Source organism: Pseudorasbora parva, chromosome 7 (genome assembly GCF_024679245.1).
Source record: "Pseudorasbora parva isolate DD20220531a chromosome 7, ASM2467924v1, whole genome shotgun sequence".
In the NCBI taxonomy this organism is placed as follows: Eukaryota; Metazoa; Chordata; class Actinopteri; order Cypriniformes; family Gobionidae; genus Pseudorasbora; species Pseudorasbora parva.
The window spans coordinates 21145521-21165675 of NC_090178.1; the positions used below are offsets into that span (position 1 = coordinate 21145521).

Sequence of the window (20155 nt, forward strand, 5' to 3'; positions counted from 1 at the left end):
TAATTTTCCACAAAACAAGAATAAAAAAATGGGAAAAAAGAAGAAAAAATAGAAACTCTAATAGGACACTTGAATATTTTATGTTCTCTGTTCTGCCTCAACAGTGCAAAGCAGACATGTCGAGAACAAAAAACAGTGAGGTGAGTTATTATGCATTGCCATACTACTTCTTTCCACTCTGCAGTAGCGATGCACGGGTTGCGTTTTTATCCGTGGACATGGGGAGGGCGGGGCAAGTAATAAAAAATTGCAATAAAATTAATTGTGGGTGGGTTGAGAGTGGATGAGAGAGATAAATCATAAATGTCCTGATTTTATTAAAGTCTATATCCAGCTTTTACTTGGGCTTTTACTATTTTGCCATGGAAGAACCTAAATGTTAAAAGCAGCCTGTTTCAGAGTAATATGTTATCATATCATCACAATTAACACTGAGAATGTGTATAATTGTAATGTGACAATTGGGTGTGGGTCGGATGTGGATATCTAAATCAGAGAAAATCATAGGTGCGGTTGAGTAGCAGGTTGATGATTTATTTTTAGCAGCGGATTCAAGTGACATTACAGCTGATCCACGCATCTCTACTCTACACTGTTTCTTTAACTATTTCATCATTACCATGTTTAATAAGACAGTGACTTGCCTCTGTAGGGGAATGTGCTAAAGCGTGTGGCAAAACTGCCTCTCGTCAGCTCACTGCTGCAGCAGGCCTCTTCCGTCTACATGGGTGTAAAAGGTCGCTATCCGCTGCTCGGGTTTGTGGGAGGCGTAGCAGAGCTGGGTGTCCGCAGTGCATCCACAGCAGCTCTGCAACAAGCAGCACCTCTGCTACAAAACCTAAAACCAGAGAGTGAGTCCTGCATGTTTACATATGGTATCTCTAACACTGAAATGGCATAAACCTAAAAAACTTTTTTGAAAATCAAATGCTCGTTGCAAAGACATAACATGACAAAAGAAACAGATACACTAATAAAACATTATTCAACATGCAGGTCTTTAGTGTATAAAAGTGAATTCATTGTAAGTTGGCCTTTGCAGTTGAGGCAGTGAACAGTTTTGCATTGGTGGGTTTGGAGCAACTTGAGAAGTTTTTCCCCATCCTCCAACAGCCCACAGATGAGGTGAGTGTGAAACAGGAAACAGGAATGTCCATTTCCATGTGGCAGTTACCATGTCTCTTTTTTTAACTAACAAAAGTATTTTTTTTTTATAAATTCTTCTTTTTGTAATTATTTTATTTAAATAATTTGTAGTTATTTAAACTTAAAATAATACATTATTATAGAATGTTTGCACACAAAGTACTTTCAAATTATTTTATTGCTTAACATGTCCTTACATAATAATACAGTAAGTTTGTAGTATGTTTGTTATTTATCAGTGGCCTTCACTAATCCGATGGAATCTGACTGAAGTTATGCAATTATTATTTGTTTGTTTGTATAAGTAGTTTTTAAGGCTGATGCTGGTGGTTTACTACAGATATTTGTGCTTTTTTTTGGTTCGACACATCTTTGCTTGCTGATAATGAATTAGACATTTCGCGCTGCCCTTCAAACTGTCCAGAAGGTTATAATCCACTAAGAGCACTACATTGTGTACTAAGACCAACGGAAAATTAAAAGTTTCGAATTTTATACCGATATAGATAGGAACTATTTTCTGAGTCCTGCGTAGTACTCATGGAACTTTGCGGTCATACCATGGGTTCAGTGGCGCAATGATATTATGCAGCACCTGAAAGTAGTCCTCAGATAGGTAACTTCCAATGCGACTGGCTCTAAAGCCGGGTGCACGCTGTGCAATTTTGGCCACGATTTGGCCATCTGAGACAAACTTAGCAAATCCTAAAAGATTCCTCTGATCCTAGGCTAAAATCTGACGTCTTTGGTCATTAGTTTGACATGTTCACCGGCAGCCGATTAATGAGCGCTGGGATCAAATTTTACCTCAGACGAAATTCTGGCAGTGTCAGAAGATTTGGCACACAATCCTGCAGTGTGACTTCTCCTACGACGACAGTCAAATATCTCTGTTTTTCAAGACAAACTATGACCAAAACGAGAGCTAGAGATTTCTGTAGCCAGCATTTCAGTCCCGCATGTAATGCAGCTCACTGTCACCAAACGCGTCATTCAGTCCTACAGTCTGACAAGGGACATTCGCAAAGGATTTTGAAAAATCGCACAGTGTGCAGGACCCATAAGTTTGTCGTTGCAGATAATCCTGAGTTGCAGCTGTCAAATTATATAGTGGGTTTACTGTGCAATTAGCCATGGTTCTGTGTGTTGTAAAGAGCTGCTGTGATAGTGAGTCGAAGGTGTATACTACCATCATGTTTCACAGAATACCAGCGAAAATCAAGTAACGAAAGAATCAGTGGTTGACTGCTCTAAACCATAGATATCAAAACACTGGTAGATTCAAACAAGAAACTGCGTGTTTGCTCAAAGCATTTGGGACCAGATGACTATTTGGAAAACATGGACAGTGTTACCACGGTACAGCGTCTAAAGGTTATGACCAGACAGGGTAAAGTGTATCATCCCCCATGGCTGTAAGTATAACATTTTTTTTTTGTTAGCTTGAATGACCAGATAGAAAAGCTCTGCTGTTGTCTTTAGCTAACGTTACCTGTGAATGCAATCACTAAGTGTTTGCGTGGCCATCTGGTTTATACAGTATATAACAGTGGTTTGTTGTAGAGTTCTGGTGAGGTAGTAGCCTATTAATCTAGAGGCACCCTAGCGGCAGCAAATCTATTCTGCCCGCAAGTGTCGTTTAGCAACTTTCAATACCCTTCTGAGCTGTAATCACCTAACTCTTGATGGGCCAATCACATCGTGTATAGAGTCAGTGGGCGGGGCGTTTGCGTGCTTCTAGTAAACTCAGAAACTGGCGAACGGCGGTCTTTCGAATCAGCTTTGATCGCAACTCTGGAAGACTTGGAGTTAAGCTTTTCTCTCAGAAAAAAACAAAGAACGGCACTGAAGTCATTCTTAAAAAGGGAAGATGTGTTCGGAGTTTTGCCGACCGGATACGGCGAATGTTTAATCTATCAACAAGCTCTGTTTCACCTTTGTTGCTCTGGTTGGTTGTAGCACTGGTAGCTCTATCCTATCGCGTGCAGAGAGTTTGAAAGACAACCGTTTATCCCGCCCCTCGGATTGAGCTCTGTCAATGGTGAGTTTCCAGACCAAACATCTTGATGTGGGTCTGGCTTGTCAGGCTAGTGAGGTAGTGTATAGTTTAATTAAAAAATAATGTGGAATTGATGGTATTGTTTATCTACACAGTTTATATGTTACAAAATACTATGTTAGTAAAGTTACGTTCTGTGCCGAGGCTTCGGAGCATGTCTCCTGCATTGAAAATGTTTTGTTGGCCGCCCAAAAATCATTTGTCCTGTTAAAGCCTTATTTGATCAGTTTTTTTGGATTTATGAGTTATGTAGATGACAGGGCGCATGTTAACTGAGTGACAGAGAGAAAGAGCGGAGCACACGTACTCTCTGTCTTCATAATAAGAAGCACCGTCTTAGCATATTTCATTCATTCAATACGTTAGTCAAAATAAAAAGGTTGTAAGATCAAATACATGTCGGTGCATTATTCCTTAAATATTGACTCTTCTCTGACTCACCAGTTTGAATCGGCTCTCCTCGTCCCTTCTGCCCCAGTCTATTCAGCCACACTTTATCTTTCACATTTCATAAGTTCGTCTTCAGTGTAACTTATTCCGGTTCAAATAGATACGGTTCTGCATTATCTGCTTCAAAGTAAATATCTTCTGATTCTGAATTGTCTCTCACAAACGTCTTTATGGTTACAAGGCACGCTCTCTGTGCAAGCAGATAGTCATGCTGGTTATGTTGATGGAAGTTGGCCTTTTTTCAGCCGCTGTGTAATATCATTAGTTCCTAGCTATAAGTCTAAAAAAATAGCAACTTTTATTTTTTTGTTGGTCTTTATAGTAGACAATGTAATTATAGAAGAGTCAAGTTTTAAATAGGCTAATTATTATAGACTCTAATATGATTCAATGATGTATGCTAAGCTATGCTAAAAGTAACCTTACTACTGCCAGATACAGAGATCGGCTGAATGGATTCAAAAATAAAACTCAACTGTTTAACTCTAGGGACTTGGAAAATGAGCCTTAGGATTTTTAAAGAAAATACTTTTTTTTGTGTGATATATTCGACATATGTAAGTCAATATGGATAAATAATTGCAGTAGTCCTATTTTTTTAAATGTTGTGCTGTTAGTTACTAGGTGGATTTTCGCGCACTTTTTTGATTAACGAAACATTAATTGAAGTCAATACCATTTGAAACGGCGTAAAAGAAAACGGTTTAATGTAGTATATATTAACTTTTTACCTCATTTACTAAGATAATGTAGCCCCAAAGTAACGTAACTTTAGGTAACGTTAAGTTATGTGTTTGTGCCTATGGTGCGTTTATGTTTTACTTCTGTTTATCAAACCGAACCTGTTATATAAATCTCAATGTTTTTTGTTTTTTTGTTTTTTTTTAACACAAACCTCTCTTGATACTTTCCTGTTTTCTCTCCCCTCAGGTGGTTGCAAATCTAAAGGATGCTTTTTTCTCGACGCTGGATGGTGCGCAGTCTCGAGTAAACGATGAGCTGGACAGAGCCGTGAACAGATGGGATGAACTAATAGAGCTGAGCTGGCGCCTTCTGGCGGAAGCTCAAGATACAGCACCAGGGCGCGTGATCACCGCTGGCCTGGATGAGCTCATCACGCAGTCAGAGGCGGCAGTGGAGTACTATCTACCTCTGCCACCGACGCTGCGTAAGAAACTGTGACACGAAGTCAAATACGGATTCTGAACTGTCTGACAGCGAGACACATTTTTATCTGAAATAATCATGAAATAACACTTGGGAAAGGTAACCATTTATCCAGTGCGTACACAAGACTTAAACATAAGGGGGCGCAACTGTTCTTCTGTTTTTTGCCAGTCTTAGTTAGCACAGGGGTCAAATTCCTTGACGCCAACACTGCCGCTAAATATGATACTCCCTTTGATTTAAAAATAAAAAAAACAACAACAACAAAAAATACATTAGAAATCAATGTAGCTACAATGTTGCCTGGAAAGTAAGCCTACTTATAATATTTATAAAAGAACATACTCTTCTATAGATGAAAACCTGAAGAGAAACATAAAATATGATAAAGAGCCATTAATCTCATCATTAAAGACCAGTCTTTAGAAATCATAATAAAACTGCAATAGTCAAATTCTGTAACTTATTTATATTGTTTATTTATATCTATTATTATAGCCTATTTTAAAAAAAATTCAACATTTTCCCTGAACAATTTTATATGGACCCCCTTGCATCCCCTTGAGGCACCTGACAATCCCTGGGCCACAATTTGAAAACCCCTGCTTTAGCACAATTTCATTTTCAGAGGGAAACATGGAACTGTACAACATATTATTTCATCAAATCAGATTTTATATTATTATAATTATTAAGCTCAGAGTTCAGTTTTAAACTAAGCAGAGCGTCTTTCAGTTAAAGCCTGAATATTGGATCACTTTGAATCACTTTGTCTTCCAGGTCGTGAGTGGGAGAGAAGAGTGCAGAGCTATGAAGATGAGGATGAAGATGAAGATGATGAAGAAGAAGAAGAGCCTCGGATGTGGACGCGGATCCGTAGCCTTTTATTGTTCTTGTATCTTCAGCTGTACCACAGACTGATGAATCTGAGAGAAAGAGTGGACAGTGTTTTGCAGATGCTGGGGGCAGCTGCCAAAACGGTAGGTCCATGTACAGAAATAATTCATCAGTAAACCTTATCTTAACTAAAATATTTATTCATAGTCATAGTGACCCCTGAGAATGGCAAAAAGACTCACTCGCCATTGTCGCCAAACTAACTGCTTCTCAGTGGCTCTGAACAACATTTATAGGTATCAGTTTCTGAAATATGCCATACTGAAAATGGGGAACAAAACTCATTGTATTCATATTTCACTTTAGCCAGTTTCTACTTTAACGTATTTTCATGTGACTTTCCAACACTGAAGAATAAAAAAGACTTGGGCCCTTCAAAAGAGACCAGAGTTATTATAGATAACTAAACCCATTTCCGTTACTTGAAATAAAATAAAAATTAACTGAAATAAAATAAAATATACAAAAAATGTATTTTATCTCTTTAAAAATTTTTTTTTTTTTAACAACAATTAATATGTTAACAGAAAATAAACTAATTCAAACGATTTATAAAAACGAATAGTACCTCGGTGATACTAAAAAAACATGAAAAAGACCCAAGATGTGAGTCACAAATAAGATAAAATCACAAAACAAATATAGATGCAGACATGTCTCGTTGAGATAATCAACAACATACACTGACAGGATGATATCAACAGGGAGTGCCTCATCAAAATGTCTTCAAGCCATAACTTTTGCCCTCTTCCTTGAGTTTGAAGTTAAAATAGACACTCTACGTGCTGCACCACCATGCTGCAGTCATTCACGCTGCCCTGCCACCCTCAGGGCTTCCTGTCTAGTCTGCAGACTTACCCACATAGAATAAAATCACAGCAATTACTTGTTCTAAATCATGACCCCTGAGACACATTCAGGCAAGGAAGGACGTGGGGAAGGGGAGAGAAGCTGACCTAAGCTGAGCTAAAAACATTGAGCTTTTTCACACTGTACCAAATTGATGCTATTTCTAGTCAAGTAGATTCAATGCCTCAGATTTTTGTCATAGTCATTCATTGGTACTCTTCATATTAAAGTTATTATTTAGGCTAGAGGGAGACTTTATCATCAAAGACTTCCTTATTTTATAGTCCAGCATATTAGTGAGTCTTTTAGTGGTTCGAAATGGCTATAAAATGTTTTCTGTTTGTGTAAAATGAAGGCTTTTTTGTTGTTGTTGCCTATCAAGGCTGAAATCAAGAAGTCAGGCAACAGTGTTTTTGATGGAAGTGCTTGTTTAGAGAGAGTATAGTCATAATTGAGCTGAAAACCCAGTGGGATCTTGTGCTACGTGCTGTTTGGCGGTCACTGCATGTGACTTGAACACACTTACCCACCCGCAGGATTGGGAGATCTGAAGATTGCATTAGAGAGCAAACATACTGCTAGCTTTATATAACTTTGTAACAATGTAAAATTCTTTACTGTCACTTTTGACTAAATAAAATAGTTATTTTCCTTTTTTTGCTATATTTTAAAACTGATAATTATCAATTAATTAAAAAAAATGTTTACATTCCCCCATTTTACATTCAAATATATAACATATAAAAAACTTATTTTAAATTCTAATAATATCTCACAATATTAATGTTTTTTCTAAATACTTATCCTTTCACACCAAGGATGATAACTACAGTATAATGATAACTAATAATGATATAGTAATAATGAATAACTAAAGTTTTAATAATCATTGTAATTTGATGAGAATAGGGAAGCCCACATCACAGCTATGTTGATATTATTATTATAATGATACAGTATCACTGGAAATACAAGAATCTATCCTGCTTAAAGGGATAGTTCACCCAAAAATAAAAATTTTATGTTTATCTGCTTACTCCCAGGGCATCCAAGATGTAGGTGTGTTTGTTTCTTCAGTAGAACACAAATACAGGTTTTTAACTCCAACCGTTGCTTGTATAATGCATGTCAATGGGGTTGTATCTCTATGAGAGTAAAAAACACATAGACATACGAATCCATATTAAACCCTGTGGCTCGGGGCAACACACTGATGTCTTAAGACACGAAACAATGGTTTCTGCGAGAAAACCAACAGTATTTGTTTTTACCTCATAGCAGACGAATCTCATCTTGTATTCCCATTACTTCCGTCATATAAGGTATAAAAAAAAAAACAGTGCGATCATAGACATATTTACATAAATGCCTCATTCAACCGATCAGTGCAGGCACTAAAGAGGCGGAAGTAATGGTGTTGGGATTAGATGAGATTCATCTGCTATTAGGTCTGCTCTGTTATCATTTTAGGGTGAACTGTTCCTTTAAAGAGTATACTAAATACGTTGTTGTTATTTTAAGCTTTTTTAGGTATTTTTCTTGGTGTGAACAGGCCTTTATGCTGTATATAATCTACCCAGTGCCATTTCTAAAACAGAGTACACCTCAGTTCTGCATGGTTAGACTGATGAGAAAATGACATTTGTTTTCATGTCCAGAGAGACCCCAGATACACCCTACCTCAACTGACCTGCTAGACACATGGCCTATCTCAGACCTGTTTTGTATTGAGTTGACAAGCTTGTTGGCTGAGGATCAAAGGGCCAAGGTAAACCATATATTGTCTGTACAGGGTCCTTCTGTGCTTTCCCAGCATTAGGGTGGATAGTAATTGGGGCTTCTGAGCACGAAAGGCCCATGCAGTGCACCATGTTCAAAAGGGTGTTCATTAACAAACTCTAAAAGACACCCCAGAGAGCTTGGGCTGCAGAAATGAGTGACAGACTGTGTTCTACCGGTAGTGATGCTGAGCCATCAGAGACACATACAACGATGTGACTTGGCAGCATAATCTCCTACAGTAATTCACGTGTTGTCACGGGCTGTGCAGTGGACCGGCATTGAGGTGGGAGCCCGATGACAATGGGAATAGAGAACACAGAAGGGGACCTTCAAATTTGGCAGACCTACTTTATCATTTACCTAAATGAACCACCAAGAGTTGGAAGGTCCTACTGCCAAAACAGGACTGTTTGTGACTGTGTCTGCCAGTATGGCCCTGTTCTTTTGCACTGTGTACTCATGCTCACGTTGCCTGGCAGCAGATGAAGCTCCACGTGAGAGGTTGGCCGCTTGTGACATGGTGAACTGTGCGGACAGACCTAATGATAAACCACTTCAGTACATTTCCCAGTTCAGAATCTTTTTGTATTTTATGTAGAGTTTGTCACATCTGGTTCAAATTTACTTAGTTTTTAACTAAGTTTTAAATGTGTTTAGCAGCACAAACACTGCCTGACTAACTCAATTATACTCTAGCGATTTTTATTAATATTACTCAAATCTTTTGAATCCATTCACCAAAATATTTGTTACTTGGTTAATTCAGTGAACCTCTCTGCAGGTTACTTTGTTACACCAGTAGGTAGCAATAAGTGAGTCATTGAATCATTTACTTAACTGATTAATTTAAGTCGTTCATGAAAACTCTTATCCTTATAAAAATGGTTTCAAAAACATCCTTACATCAATTTTTATATTCATCAATTATTTTTACACAATTATAATTCTTTCTGCACTCTTTCTGTTCTTGTTGTGAATGATCCCTTTGTTTAGTCAGTCAGCAGGTCCTTTCTCCTTCATAAACAAGCTTTGTGAAGAAACGAGCGAAAAATGTCAGGAATGATGTGTTCATTCAAAAGATTCATTCACTTAAAAGATTTGTTCAACACAGTGATTTGTTCACAAACTAAACAGCAAATCTATACTAAACTATAAGTCTTTCTGTTTTGTCATTTTCTTTGATCACTGAGTGGCCATGAACATTTTAAATCAGGCCAAATTGAATGAGACAAGAAGAATAAACAAAAATCCAAAAATGGACATTAACTAAAATATCTGTTAACTAAAAATGGATAAATTATTTAGGATAACAAGTCTAAAAGAATGTAAGACTGTTTCTTTTGTTAGTCTGATAAAGTTTACTTGACCCCAACTGTGGCTGACAATAACAGTTTTCACAGCAACTGCAGTTTCTCTTGTTTGTTGTTTTATTTGCGTCCCTCAAAAAAAAAACATTCACATTCCTGCAGGCAGTATGTTGGTGTTTGAATAGAGTAATTACTGCCACTTCATCAAACTGTTAGGCCCCATTTCCAGGCCACTAGGCTTAGCATTAAAAACATGACTGAATTAAGGTTCTGCAGATTCCTCAGCCCATATGACCAGTGGTTCGGCCATGTGTGTTCTTATTTTAATGTCTAATTGTGTCATTGTGTAATTTGTCTGATTAGGTATTGTCTGTCATTTGTCATGTTCAGGTGGGTCTAATGCAGTTGATGCAGATGTTGGAGTCCCTGCTGCAGCTGCTTCTGTCATTTTACACGACTCAAGTGCATCGTGTAGAGGAGCTGCGTTCTCTGCGTGTCGCTCAGCTCACATCAGGTATAGAGGCACTGAAGGTTTTGCCCCCTGCACAACAGATACTGGCTTTACCTACCCAGGTACGCACTATCATGAACGACCTACTGGAACTGGGACAGATTCTCATACAGCTCCTCATCAACACCACCCCGCTCTATGACCTGGTGAGAACACATACGCAAGCAGAACATTTTAGAACCAGTTCTAATTGACAAATTCTGTTAGTAAAACATACAAGTAGGCCTACATGTTCGTGTGATAAAGAACACCCTAGAATCCAGTTATAAAGAAAATTCAAAGGCAAAATAATTGCTCTGTCAGCCTGAAAATCGTATTATTTTTCTTGGCCAAGCACATCTATTTAGAGCTGATGGGATAAACAAGGATCCATGCTGGTTCATGAAACAGTCCATGGCTTGGTTTATTTTCTCTCTGTGTTACTGTGCTTCTATTCAAATTGTTTTTTAGTTGTTGTTTTTTTGCACAGGATCCAATTTAAGATCAGGTACATAATTGTTTCAGGCCATTATAAAGCTTAATTCAACTTCTAATTCAACGGATGTGGTCTAAAAACACTTCTGTTCAGTCGAACACTAAATTTAAATGGGTTTAATGGTCAAACCAAATTGGCAATTTGGATTTTGTGGTCTTTAAACCCCTGTATTTTCTGAGGCTAGCAAAATTGCATTTTAATTTTAAAGATAGAAATATTTTCCTAAATAAAGTATAAAAAAAATATTTTTAGGGCTATCCAAGCATCATAATAATCTCTTGTTAATTTAATAATTATAAGTAAAGTGTAACTAAAATGTGCTTCTTTTACATTTTTTCCAAAACATTAACTATTAAACGACCACTAGTGGCAATAAAACATCACCTACTTTTATTCTTTTTTATACCTTTGCATAAGCAGCTTAAAAAAGTTAAAATGTCATTGTTTTTCAGCAAATGCACTTTTGTTAAAGGGTTATATCACCCAGAAATGTAAATTCTGTCATTAATTACACACCCTCATGTAGTTCCAAATCCCCATGAGCTTCGTTCATCTTCATAACACCAATGAAGATCTTTTCGATGAAATCTGAGAGTTCTCTGATACCTCCATAGAAAATGTCTCAGGTTATAACTATAACCATAGTTCCCTGAGAAGGGAACGAGACACTGCGTCCACTAGGGACAGCTTTGGGAACGCCCCCAGCGTGATAGCGTCTGATGCACATGTCAACGTCACAGGCAGGTGACGTCACGACCAGGAAAGGATAAATACACCTCCGGTCCGATCAGACCTCAGCAAAACTGCCGAAGCAAAGATCGCAGGGATGCAGGGTGTATGACAAGGGGACGCAGTGTCACGTTCCCTTCTCAGGGAACTATGGTTATAGTTATAACCTGAGACATTCCCTTACGAGGGAACTTTACACTTGGTCCACTAGGGACAGCTTAAACCAAAACGCCATAATACCAAAGTACCTGTCGTGTGAAACTGCACATTCAAGACAGAAGCACTGATTAACCTGGAGCGCACTCCAGGTCAAGATCATAATATCTTACAAACCTAAGAGGCGAGGACCAACCGGCCGCATCGCATATATCTTTGAGGGAAACCCCCGAAACCAAGGCCTTCGAGGCCGCCATACTCCTAGTAGAGTGAGCTCTGACAGCTAAGGGGCAATGCTGACCAGAAGACTCATAAGCTAGAGAAATAGCCTCGCCTATCCACTTGCTCAATGTGTGTTTGGACGCAAGAAGACCCCTGTTATGCGGCCCAAAACACACAAACAATTGATCCGCTTTTCTCCACAGGGCAGCTCTCTGGACATAAGCATCCAGTGCTCGCACTGGACATATAAGGTTCAATTTTTCCTGGTCCGGATTAGCAAACGGAGGAGGACAAAGAGCCTGCAGTACTATTGGTCTTGGAACACTGGTTAGCACCTTCGGCACATACCCCATTCTAGGGTAAAGGAAAGCTTTACCAACCCAGGTGCAAACTCCAAGCACGTCGGGGATATAGATAAGGCCTGAAGGTCTCCTACTCTCTTAATCAAAGAAATGGCGAGAAGGAAGAGGGTCTTTAGAGTCAGAAACTTTTCTGAGATGCTGTCAAGTGGCTCGAACGGAGCCGAAGATAACCCTTCCAACACAATAGCCAAATCCCAAGCAGGAACTCTAGTGAGCACAGCAGGCCTCAGCCTCTTGGTGCCACACAGGAAACCAGTCACCAACGGGTTCCTCCCTACAGTGATACCATCCACATGAGCATGGTAAGCTGATATAGCTGACATACACATTTAGTGTAGAAGGGGTTAACCCGGAAGAAACCCGGAAGAACCCGGAGAAACAATCTTGTAGAAAATCTAGCACTGAACCAACAGGGCAGTTGACTCGATCTAGCTGTCATTCTTGACATCAAGAAGTGAAAAGCCTCCACTTCAGGGCATATAGTCTCCTCGTGGATGGAGCTCTGGAGCTAAGGATGGTCTCTACAACCTCAGTTGAAAGACCAGATTCTATGAGTTCAGCCCCCTCAGAGGCCAAACCCACAGGTTCCACATTTCTGGGCGGGGGTGAAATATTGAGCCCTCCGCCTGAGATAGAAGATCCCTCCTGATCGGAATCTTCCAGGGTGAGCCATCGAGCAACGCTACAAGGTTCGAGAACCAAATCCGGCTCGGCCAGTAAGGAGCTACTAGCAGTAGACTTATACCCTCCCGACAAATTTTCTCCAGAACCCCCTGGAGCAGAACAACTGGGGGAAAGGCATACAGACGCAGCCTAGGCCACGTCTGTACTATGGCATCCAGCCCCAGAGGAGCTGGATACGTCAGAGAGTACCAGAGCGGACAGTGCGTATTGTCCTGAGATGCAAACAGATCCACCGCCACCTGGCCAAAGACCTCCCAAATGAGCTTCACAACCTCGGGGTGAAGTCTCCATTCCCCTGGCCTCAGCCCCTGTCTCGACAGGATGTCTGCTCCAATATTCTGGGCCCCTGGGATAAAGATTGCTCTCAGGGAGAGTAACTTCCCCAGACACCACAAGAGGATCTGGTGCGCCCGTTTGCACAGTGGGCGCGAACGCTGACCCCCCTAACGATTTATATAAGAGACCACTGATGTGTTGTCTGAGCAGACCAACACATGACGGTCCCTCAGATCCAGGAGGAAAAACTTCAACGCATTGAAGACTGCCATCATATCCAGGCAATTTATGTGCCACAAGAGATGACGGTCCCTCCACAGACCCTGAGCTGAGCGACCTTCCATTACCGCTCCCCAGCCTGTGAGAGAGGCATCCGTCATGAGAGTGACTTGACGACACTGCGCTCCCAACACAGGACCCTGGGACAGGAACCAGTTTTTCTTCCATATGACCAAGGTGCGCACGCACCGCCGCGTAATCTTGATCATACAAAAAGGGTTCCCCCTCGGGGAAAACCCTCTGGTCCTAAGCCACCACTGTAAAGGTCTCATGTACAGCAGGCCAAAAGGTATCATGTTGGACGCTGCTGCCATAAACCCCAACAGTTTTTGAAACTGTTTCACAGTGAGTGACTGGCCTAGCTTTACTCTTTCGACGGCTGATAGAATAGCAGTAATGCGTGCGGGCGCAAGAACTGCCCGCATCGCCACTGAATCCCAAACTATGCCCAAAAAAGTGGTTCTCTGTACTGGAGAAAGCACACTCTTCTTCACGTTCAGCCTCAACCCCAATTTTCGAATATGAGCGAGGACGACATCTCGATGCCGAACCGCCATCTCCTCCGACTGTGCTAAAATCAGCCAGTCGTCTATATAGTTCAGAATGTGTATGCCCTGCAGCCTGAGCGGAGCCAGCGCTGCATCTACGCAATTCGTGAACGTGCGGGGTAAAAGAGCTAGGCCAAATGGAACCCGATATTGGTAAGCTTTGCCCCCGAAAGCGAAACCTCAGGAACTTCCTGTGTTGTGGAAGGATGGAGACATGGAAGTATGCGTCCTTCAGATCTATTGTGACAAACCAATCCTCGGATCTGATTTGAGTCACAATTTGACTTAACGTCAGCATCTTGAATTTTAGTTTTCTGACTGTGCAATTCAAATGACGAAGATCTAATATGGGACGCAACCCTCCAACCTTTTTTGGAACTATGAAGTATAGGCTGTAAAAACCTGAGTCTCTGTCCTGTAAAGAGACTTGTTCTATAGCCTCCTTTTTTAATAAAGTCTCTACTTCCTGTTCCATTATCAGAACCCGCTCTGGATGCACTAATGTTAAAACACTAGTGAACCCAAACTGAATTCTGTACCCTCTCTCTATTGTCTGCAGGACCCAAAGCGATATATTCGGTAGAAGCTTCCATTCTGCCAGAAAATCTACTAAGGGAATCAGCCTCTTGAGCTGGTCTCTGATATTTTCACTCCAGCCACCTCGGTGGCCTGAGACATATTGCTGGAAACCGCTGCGTCCCGTAGCACTAAGGGTGGCGGGGTTGGCAGAACGGTCCCCTGAGGGCAACGAAGTGGAGTGGGCACTGTATACTGAGGGGAACACCAATCCACCCCGCACGAGGGCGCCCTCAGAGACCTGACGCCACTGCCGTCAGGACCTCTTTTGACCCGAAGCCTTCTTTGCCTGAAGCACAACCCTCAGGTCGGTCTTCGGCTTAGAAGGCGCCGGCCCGGCCCACCAAATCTCTGGGGTGGAGCACGAGACGCGACATTTGAGCGACGAGGGCGCCCTCAGAGACCTGACGCCACTGCCGTCAGGACCTCTTTTGACCCGAAGCCTTCTTTGCCTGAAGCACAACCCTCAAGTCGCTCTTCGGCTTAAAAGGCGCCGGCCCGGCCCACCAAATCTCTGGGGTGGAGCATGAGACGCGACAGCACTCTCTTTCTGCTGCTGCCTATATAAAGAGCCTGACGGCTGGGGCTAGCCCCAGGGGGTTGGTGGCGACTTGGTAAATATTTTTTAAATGCCTCCGCTTGCCTCTTACCCTCCTGAAATCTATCGATGACCGTGCCTACGGCGTCGCCAAACAGACCAGAAGTATTAAGCGGGGCATCAAGGAGAAAAGCCCTGTCTTTATCTTTTATCTCAGATAATTTGAGCCACAAATGTTTCTCTGTTGCCACCAAGGCTGCCATAGACCGCCCAATAGCTCTGGCGGTCTACTTGGTGGCTCTCAACGATAAATCTGTGTCTCAACGAAGTTCTTGAACTACTTCAGGACTCAACCTTTCACTGCCATCCAACTCACCCAGCAGTTCAGCCTGGTACGCTTGTAAAATACTCATCGTATGTAAACAAGCACCAGCCTGCCCTGCTGCCATGTACGCTTTCCCCACCAGCCCTGAGGTTGTCTTTAGTGGCTTAGTGGGGAGCGTAGGGGCCTTCAGGGACGATGCTGAAGCAGGAGACAGATCGCCCCATAACCATATTCCTTCAGCTCCTTTATATCACTTTATGTTTTCACTTGAGGGCTGAAGAGACGTGATGAATATGGCTTCTCCCACGATCTACACAGCTCACTGTGTAAATCGGGAAAAGAAAGGCAGGCCCCGTGGTGAAGGTGAAATATTAGGTGTAAGAAAACGCTTGTCTAATTTACTTTTGGGATGAGCGCCTTGTTTCTTGGCTGGCCATTGAATATTTAACTTAGCCAAAGCACGAGTTATCACCTCCACCAGCCCTTCCGACACCGGGATTTGAGCGACAGATCTCGCGGGTGAAGGCAGAGAAAGCGCTCGCGCCCGTCTCAAACCCTCCAGCTGCGATCCCTATGATGTCCTTCTCCAGTGTGCCTCGGCAGCAGCGGGTCCAGAACCAGAGGGAACGTGAGCCTGATCACCCTTCTCAAAAAGTGACAGGCGGGAGCGGAGCGTGCGAAGCGGCAGCCTCTCACAATGCTCGCAGTCAGCCCCCTCGAAGGCTGACAGAGCATGCTCCCCTCCCAAACACATCACACACAAATCCTGTGTATCTCCCCCCATAAGGAAACGGCGACATGGGGAGCACACTGTTTGACAGATGATGTGTTCGCCATGACTGTTTTAATATTGAAGCTGATAATATCGGACAGACAACAATAAATAGACAAGACAGTTTTACACAGAGCGCTTTGCTGAGGCAGAATAGCTGAGGTCTGATCGGACCGGAGGTGTATTTATCCTTTCCTGGTCGTCACGTCACCCGCCTGTGACGTTCACATTTGCCATTGGCTGAGTTGACATACATGCATCAGACGCCATCCCGCTGGGGGCGTTCCCAAAGCTGTCCCTAGTGGATGCAGTGTAAAGTTCCATCGTAAGGGAACTAATTAATTACCGCTTTCAAGGCTCAGAAAGCTAGTAAAAATATTGGTAAAATAGTCTTTGTGACTTCAGTGATTCAACCTTTTTTTATTTGTTTATTTTTTGCACACAAAATGTGTTCTAGTGGCTTCATAAAATTAAGGTTGAACCACTGGAGTCACATGGTGTCACAGTTCAACCCTGGTAGGAAAATGAAGGAGGACAGATGCAATTCACAAAGGAAATTTTAATATAGAATGATCTCTCAGATGAGTACACATACAACATAAGACTTAGAAATCCTAGACAAGGAGTGACAGAAAGGGTAGAACTTAAAGGGCTGATGAATTGAGGAATCACCGTTTCCTTGAGCTTTTAATATAAGGTCATGGTAATATAAGAATATCCTCTAAGTTTCAGAGCTGAAAACTTCCTTGTCAGTCAAAGAAAATATTTTATAGACACCAGGATCAGCAAACGGTCCTGTGCTTCTACTGACGTCAGTGTACGACGAAACACCGCCTATACAGAATAATGAGCACATGTAGTTCAGTAGCCCCGCCCACCTACTCATGGAGGGCTCATGCTAGCAGCTGGTCAACAACAATACATCGAGGAAGATTAAGATATTGCGCTATTCCTGACTGTGGAAGAACACAGTCGCTGCATAAGCTTCCTTCGGATCCTAATATTAGGAATGAGTGGTTGAACTTTATTTTTAATGATGTTCCAGCTCACATGGGGAAGACATTCACTTCAGTTCACTGCAGGATCGTTTATAAACAAATCTCCGGTCGATGCTGGATTTGGATCCAACAGGAATGGTGCAACACACCATGTGAGTAAAACGTGTTTTGATGTGTGATAGTATTGTTATAGATCGTTTTGCTTATGTGTACGTGTCTAACAGAGCATACCTTTCGTACGCTGGACTCAGACACTATGGGCCAGGGCTCACAAAGCCCGGCAGGCCGATGAATCTCTTATTCCATTCTCGTTCTGCTATTCCCTCTCTCTCTCTCTCTTGTTGACATCTGAAGGGTGGCATGCCGATCATGTGTGTGTGCGCGGTTCGCGCTTATATCATCCGATTTAGCGGGCTATGTCTATGTGTAATATAAAAATAATAGTCCAATCAATCGCGGGTCGATGAGAAATAAAACATTTTATTTGTTTGAAAAAGACGTTCACGAGCCCTATGATCGAGAGAATCATTCTGGTTGCTACTCTCTCACTCTCTCCTCTCCCTCATGTGGACTGACAGGGGATCTTAAGCTCATTAAATATGCAAATCTTATCCAACCCTAGCCGTGGGCGTTTACTTCCAAGTCTTAGTGCTGCACGTCCACCAAAACCCAGCGTTTTTGGTGAAGCCTCAAAACCAGTGTAGAAAATAGCCTATTACTAATTAGCCTATTACTAATTAGATGTTTTTGAATGTAAAAACCACACAAACATCATTAGTTGACCTCAGACAACAGTATAATTAAAAAAAAAAAGCCAGTTCATGACACCTTTAATAGGACACTCAAACGAGGAGGGTGTCCCATTTGTTATTTTAGGTCTCAGAAGAGTGCCCCCTTTGAGGTTGATATGCGCCCTCAATGCGCATTTCTGCCAAGTCCGCACTGTTGTGGGTTACGCAGTGGACTTCATCCCGGCAGTCAAATCGGCATTACGTTGTGGAATTGCGACTCAGACCATGAGGGTTTAGGGTGCCATTTGGGACAGGGCCAATCAAGTGAATAAAGAAAACACACAGGAAGTCCATGAACAAAACATAACTGTGACACATAGACTATTTTAACAATATCTTTACTACCTTTCTAAGCCTTGAAAGTGTTAATTAAATTGGTGTCTATGGAAGGATCAGAGCCATCAGATTGCATCAAAAATATCTTAATTTGTGCTCTGGAGATGAAATAAGGTTTTACAGGTTTGGAATGACATGAGGGGGAGTAATTAATGAAAGAAATTTCATTTTTGGTTGAACTAACCCTCAGTCTGTCAGGTTTAAGTTAGAGTTTAGTGTAGGTAGAATGCAATTTTCAGTGAGATAAAAGTACCATTTTTCAATAAATCTAGGCTGAATTAATTTTTTTATTTAAAATGTTTAAATAATCAAAAGTATCAGAGTCTTGGGTTACTACTCTTCCTATCTTCTCTCTCAGATGAAACAGGTCTCTGATCTCGATGCAGCAAACAACCCAAATCTGGATGAACTCCCTGAAAGTCCTTCCAGTCGTGCCTCTGCAAACAACCTCTTCCTAAAGGCCATGGATGGTCGTCCTCGACGCCGCAGAAGTCTCTATGCCCGTTCGCGTCGTGGGTCCAACAGCGGGCTTCCAACAAGCCCGGCTCCCTCTCCGGCTCCTTCCCCAGTCCCAGCAAATGGCAGAAAAGGCAGTTTGAAGCTAGATTCCCAGCCCTCGGGCCCTCCACAACTTGACACACTGGCTGTGCCCTCTACCGATATGATCCGCCGCCGTTCATCGACCACTGAGGTCCTGCTGGCTCCCATTATCCAGCTAGTATCACAGAGCCAACGAGCGTTTGAGTTTCTGAGCTCTGGCCCTTCATCTGAAGATCAGGTCATACCTGTGGTGGAAACCACAGAACATTAGGCTCCCCTTTTCTCATACATTATACCAAAATGCAATCACAGATCATTCGAACAGTTTGCTGCAGCACACAGGCTGTTATGGATAGTGCACCAAACATACCTTCCATAGTGACTCCTCTAGTAGACCTACAAAAACAATTCTTGTTGTTGGAGACAGTGCAGTTACAAGTTAACTTTGAAATAAAATCATTAGCCTTAGCCTAGTATTGAGTATGTGCAGATGGTTTAAACGCTAAATAAAGAATTGTTTAAGCTATGCGTATTACTTAGAATGAAATCAAAACAGAATAGATTTGCTTTCTGCAGTGCTGTTGGGTATGTGGTGTTAGGTAGCTTTGAATGCCTGATTCTAGTAGTTAAAACAAAAGAAACAACTCAACTTTTGAAATTACAGAGCATAATTTTTTCTATATAATTGTTAGCATGTAACACAACACTTTGTTTAGACCAAATCAATGCATTTTTATTCCTTTGCTTTTTTAGAACTTCTTAGTACACTATATGCTTTTTTTAATCTATAGACTGTCATATTGAAATGACTGATGGTTAGATCATTGGACTGAGTGAAACAGGATGGCACAAAGATTCTAATCAGTGGGAAATTAACCGTTTGAAAATCGATTCTTCATGGGTTGTTGTATGTTTTAACATTAAGGATGTGTTGTTACAAAAGGAGAAACATAAAGTGAATGTGTTAAATGACTTGGAGGACGTTTATAACTAAAATCCTAACAGCCTTTTTCATGTAATGCTTTTTTTTCCCTGTAACAAATGTAATATTGACTCTAAATGTAATAAAACATTTTATAAAGTGTTACTGATGTTATGAGTACTATTTGAGCAGAGAAGGAATGACTAATTGTGCAACAAAGGTAAATGTTTGTCCTTTATTGATATCGGTCAATGAAATACAAGCAATATAAACATCTGAAAAGAGCATATACTTTTTATACAAAAGTGAAAGATTCAAGTATATACAGGACAATAACATGTACAGCCACTCATATCTCACTAAAGTTCTTTGACCATTCACACCATGAAAATTAATTATAACTTTGGAGTAGACACCAAAGCATGGTAAAGTTCTGCCACTTTACTCAAAGCAGTCCA

At 41.3% G+C, this 20155-nt stretch overlaps 1 protein-coding gene across 1 annotated transcript; it reads left to right on the top strand.

Moving 5' to 3' along the window:
* Positions 1-116: 116 nt before the first annotated feature.
* plin6 (perilipin 6) lies at positions 117-19859 on the top strand. Its single transcript, XM_067449453.1, has 7 exons — positions 117-140; positions 653-851; positions 1043-1125; positions 4586-4823; positions 5603-5802; positions 10048-10314; positions 18594-19859. Exons 1-7 carry the CDS (start codon positions 117-119, stop codon positions 19044-19046), a joined length of 1464 nt encoding a protein of 487 aa, XP_067305554.1. The 3' UTR covers positions 19047-19859.
* The last annotated feature ends 296 nt before the right edge of the window (positions 19860-20155 follow it).

Bases quoted from the DNA above. Each gene is read 5' to 3' on its own strand.
- plin6 (XM_067449453.1), top strand. From the start codon at position 117: ATGTCGAGAACAAAAAACAGTGAG. The intron at 4,824-5,602 runs GTAAGAAACTGT...TTTGTCTTCCAG, and splicing joins ACCTCTGCCACCGACGCTGC to GTCGTGAGTGGGAGAGAAGA. The intron at 5,803-10,047 runs GTAGGTCCATGT...TGTCATGTTCAG, and splicing joins TGGGGGCAGCTGCCAAAACG to GTGGGTCTAATGCAGTTGAT.